At 57.7% G+C, this 4,573-nt stretch overlaps 1 protein-coding gene across 1 annotated transcript in view; it reads left to right on the forward strand.

Annotated features, from left to right (window-relative positions):
• The window catches only part of MAP2K2 (mitogen-activated protein kinase kinase 2), a gene marked incomplete at its 5' end in the record, with an annotated part of 20,009 nt that extends 19,556 nt beyond the window's left edge, over positions 1-453 (forward strand). Inside the window, one exon of the mRNA XM_015567180.1 lies at positions 99-453. Coding sequence (XP_015422666.1) covers positions 99-209 — 111 coding nt within the window. The remainder of the gene's footprint in view (positions 1-98) is intronic.
• Between the last annotated feature and the right edge of the window lie 4,120 nt (positions 454-4,573).

The following is a 4,573-nucleotide window of genomic DNA, read 5'->3' on the forward strand; positions in this document are numbered from 1 at the left end:
TTTCATCCCAGCCGGCCGGCCAGATCTGAGCAGAAGCCTGGTCCCTCCCTCCTCCCTGCAGCACCAGGTTGTTCATGGCGCCTCTCCTTCCTTTCCAGAACCATGGCTTCATCAAACGGTCTGAGGTGGAAGAAGTGGATTTTGCCGGCTGGTTGTGTAAAACGCTGCGTCTGAACCAGCCCAGCACGCCCACACGCACCGCCGTGTGATCCTGCCGGTGACCTGTGAATCCCGCCACCCGCCCTTCCCGCCCAGGACGGACCAGCTCCTCCCCGCCCGTTCCACCGAGCCCGGAGGAGAGTGCACAGCGGAACGTTCACTTCCTCTTCCACCTGTCGCAGCCTCGGCCCTCTGGTCTCTGGGGAAGGGTGACGCTGCCCGTGTTGCCGTCTCAGAACCTGCTTACTTAGGTTTAAAAAAAAAAAAAAAACAGGGAAAGGAAAAGCAAACCGAGCCCATTGTACTTGTTCCATTTGTTCTTTGGGTGTCAGCCTCTGGTCCAACCCCCAGGGGAACAATATCCCTGGAGGACGGCTCCAGCCCCCAGGCAGCTGGGCCACAGAGAAATCGGGAGGGGCGTGGCATCAGGACCTGGCTTTGCTCTTTTTTCAAAGGACCAAGCCTCAGAGGGAACCCCTAGCCATTGACATCTTGCACCAAAACAGAGGAAGTGCCGCCACGCATTTCTGTGTGTCGTCCCCTCGCATTTCTGTACCCAAGCTTCCTGATGGCTGACTGTCCCCTGAAGGTGGGCCTCGGCAGGCCCTGAGAGCAGTGAGGCGGTTGGTTGTCACGAGGTCCATTCCCCCGGCCACCGCCGCCTCTGGTCGTGGAGCTGGTCCAGCCGACCCTGCCCGCCCTCAGCAGAGTGACCTGCCCAAGAGGGTCCTGGGCCTCCTGTGCCTTCGCAGCAGACACTTCCGACTCTTCATAGTGGCAGCTGAGCCGACACTTGACTGCAGAAAGGAAGTGTTGGGTTTCCAAGCGCTCGGTGTGGTTGAAACCCCCAGCAGGTTCGGTAGATAAGGCCCCTGCTCCCCCTCGGCGGCTCGCGTGGGCGGGTTGCACCTCGGTCACCTCTGCTCGCCCAGTGAATCCAGTGACCACCGAGGGCGCCACTCCTGGGCCTCAAACCGTGCGTCCACAGCTGGCTGTAGGGAGGTCTTCCTAGGTCCCTGCACCTTGGGGCAGCCAGCCTTCTCCCTTCAGGGCTCAGAGGTAGGAAGTGGAGGCCAAGGCTGCTGCTGAGGCGCCCCTCTTCTGAACGCTGGAGACGGTAAAGCCCTCAGCCGCCCCCACCCAAGCTTCCTGATGGCTGAAACAAGCTGATACTTATCTGAGGCAAATTGCAGGAGAAGGGTTTTCTGAGAGAGATGTGGCCTGGTGCGATCCCCGCTGGCCCTGGGCCGCCGGAGGCGGAGCTGTGGCCCGAGGGAGCTGCCAGAACCTTTTCCTATGGAGACCCCTCTAGTCTCCCATGTTTTCTGTGGACACAGAAGAGAGGAGTTGGCTTTTTCAACCAGCTTTCAGGTTTTTGCCACTTCATAGTTTCCCCCTGAAGTCTCAGTTGATTTAGAAAAGAATAAAGATAACTAAAAGTTACGAAGGTGTTGCTCTGTGAGTACCCAGCTCCCTCAGGACCTTCCTCAGAGGGGGAAGGGGCCCCAACATGTGAACTTGAATTGGCTTCTTGGCCCCGGGGTGCCTGGCACTGGTGGTCACAGATGGCCCACATCTCTGGGCCTGTCCTGTACATCTCAGGTTCTCAACATGAAACCAGCTGCTGTTTACAAGGAGCAAAAGACCACATTGGTGGGGCTTGGAAGGAGCGGGAGGGTGGGACTTAGGGTGGAGGGGTGATTTGAAAGTGGGAGCCTCCACAAGCATTGAGAGGTGTGGTGCCACCCCCAGGCCCTTAATTCTGTATGACTGTGTTCTATCCTGTACTGCTGCTTTCGCCAAGATCCCTTGGCACATCTGGAAAGGTCTAGAACCTGGCTCTTTCTCTTCCCACTCCACACCAGAACCAAGCTTCCAGAAAGTGGGGCTCACTCCTGAGTGTGTCTAAACCGCTGACAGCCAAGTTTCCAGGTGTCTCCCTCGGCCCCCATTCCCTGAGAACGTCCCCAAATTTGGCACCTTCTCATTCAGTCCCTGCGGTTCTCAGGGTCCCGGCCTCGCTGCCCCCAACTCCCTGGTCAAAGGGGCCATAGACCTAGGAAACGGCTCCCCCCCAGCAGCGTGGTTATAGGTTCTCTGTTGCAAGGGGCAGGCTCTTCCGTGAAACTCGTGAGTGCCCTGGATTAGGGGTGTCCTGACGTGAGGATCCAGGCAGAAGTGGTCCTCAGGCCTCAGCCCTGGTTCTTTTGAGAGACCAAGTGTTTTGTGAATGTGGTTCTTTAAAAACCCTGGGAAGGCCAAGTATGTGAGAAGATACAGCCACTGTGTTGGGGGGGAGGGGAGACACAGCAACCCCTGTGACCCCAGCACCCCTCTGTCTGACTTCTGTCCCCCCGAAAAGAATCAGAGCTTTAGCATCTTGCACAATGGGTGATCCTTCATTTATTTATTTGTTTTGTGTGTTTTCTTCACTTTTTTTGGTGCTTGGTTTGCAGGAAGAAAATCTCAAGTGTGTTGTTGGTACAAGTCAGTGCAGCTCAACAGCACTTTACGTGACCACGTGCTGTCCCGTGTCCCCACCTGGTCTTTCCACGGCGTTTGTGCCTCGGGGCCAGTAGCTCACCCGACGACCCAGTGGTGACCCACGGAATAAGTGTTCTCTCAGCTCCATCAGCTGTCGTGGGGTCAGATCTATCTAAATACTTGATTTATTCAGCGACTGCCCACGCCCTTCCTCGTGTAAAAATCTCAGGCCAGATCAGCCTGGGCCCTGGACAGGTCGCATTCCCTTCTGTGAGCATAACAAACGTTGAAGGGGGGCGGGGGGGTGATCATGGAAAAAAAAGGCTGCAGAACCAGCAGGCCAGGCCGACTCCAGGCGGGGCCTCTGCAATTTCCATTTTCCAGCAGCTGCAGTTACAATAGGGAAAAGAAACAGGTGAAGGTAATTTGATGGTATGTTTTATTTAACACAATGGAGGGGGACCCTGGTCATCGATATGGAAAACGATGGTATTTTACATTCTTTTTTTCTTTTTTACGAAGTCTTTGTAAGATGGGGTTTTGCCCTCACAGCACATCTCAGGTGACACACGTGGCCACATGAGCTCCTTTCTGCTCTGTCCTCTCCCAGCTGGCATTAGCCCACAGGGTCTCCAATGGGAACAATGCCCCCTCAACCCGGGAACCCTAGGTGATGTCTGGGGACATCCGTGCCTGTCACAACTTGTGCTCCTGGCCTCGAGTGGGTGGGGCCAGGGATGCTACTCAGCACCCCACCATGCCAGGGACAGCCCCCCACAGAGAATGACCCACCCCCGATGTCCAAGGTGCTCGGGGAGAGAAAACGCCTGATTTCCTCCCCAAATTTGACACAGTCGGAGGCCGCAGTCGCCCAGCAGCAGAGGTCAGACCCTGGCCTGTGTGTGTTGGGCAGCCTGCTTGAAGCCACCAGGCTTGCTGTGCCTAGAGCCTGGGACATCGTACGGTGGGGGTGGGGGTAGAGGGGGGGGGAGGTGTGGGCAGGGCAGCCCAGAACCTTCTGGAAGGCGGGCAGTTGGGAGAAGTGTGCTCAGCCGGCTGCAGTGGGAGGAGGTGTGTGCTGAGCAAGACAGGAAGCCTCAGGTCCGGAAGGTGGACCGGCCTGCCTCCCGCCGAGGACTCCCAGGTTAACAGAGTTCAGAGGAAGCCCTGACAGTGTTTCCCAGAAACACGGCTCGAGGCGGGGTAGGGGGAGGAAGGGGAAGGGACTCTGAAAACAGAAACCAGTGGGGCCTCCTGTCCCCACCTCCTCCTCTGACCAGGTGCTCCAGCCCGGGCAGGCCCCCACGAGGCTGGAGGCCGAACTTTGAACTACAGGCCAGGTAAGTAGAGGACCTCTTGTTCCTCAGTCCCCATGGCAACGAGGGGATGGGACATGGTGGCTCTAGAGGAGGAAGGAGGGCGGGAGGGAGAGGCCGGGGCCTCATGGCAGCCTGAACGGAGGCCTGAGTCTCGAGTTTCTGCCCAGGCTTCCCCGGGGACAGAGGGAGGCCCACAGAGAAGCACCTGGAGAAACAAGAGAGAGGCCTCAGGTGAGAGAGGGACTCAAGCCATGCACCCTGCCTCCTCCCGCAGCGGACCCGCCCCCTGGCAGCAGGAGCTAGCCTGTCCGGGCTAGCATCACAGTTGCCCCCTGACTCTGCAGCTTCAAGGAAGGTCATGCCCCTGTGGGCCTCATTTCCCCCTCTGCAAAGGGGGTGATCACAGACTAAAGGAGACCGCATTCCCCCAGTAATGGCCTCCCCGCTTACTCAGGTCCCCTCCCCCCTTCCGTGGGACCCAAATTGGGGTAGGGGCTGCCCAGGGGTTCTTGGGGTGAAGAAGGAGAGGGAGGGGGAGATACAAGTCTTTCACTTACTCTTGCCTGTCTGTGCGCCTGCTGTTCCTGTTCTGGAAAGTTCTCTTTGCATCC

Source organism: Myotis davidii, unplaced genomic scaffold, assembly GCF_000327345.1.
Source record: "Myotis davidii unplaced genomic scaffold, ASM32734v1 scaffold551, whole genome shotgun sequence".
Taxonomy (NCBI): Eukaryota; Metazoa; Chordata; class Mammalia; order Chiroptera; family Vespertilionidae; genus Myotis; species Myotis davidii.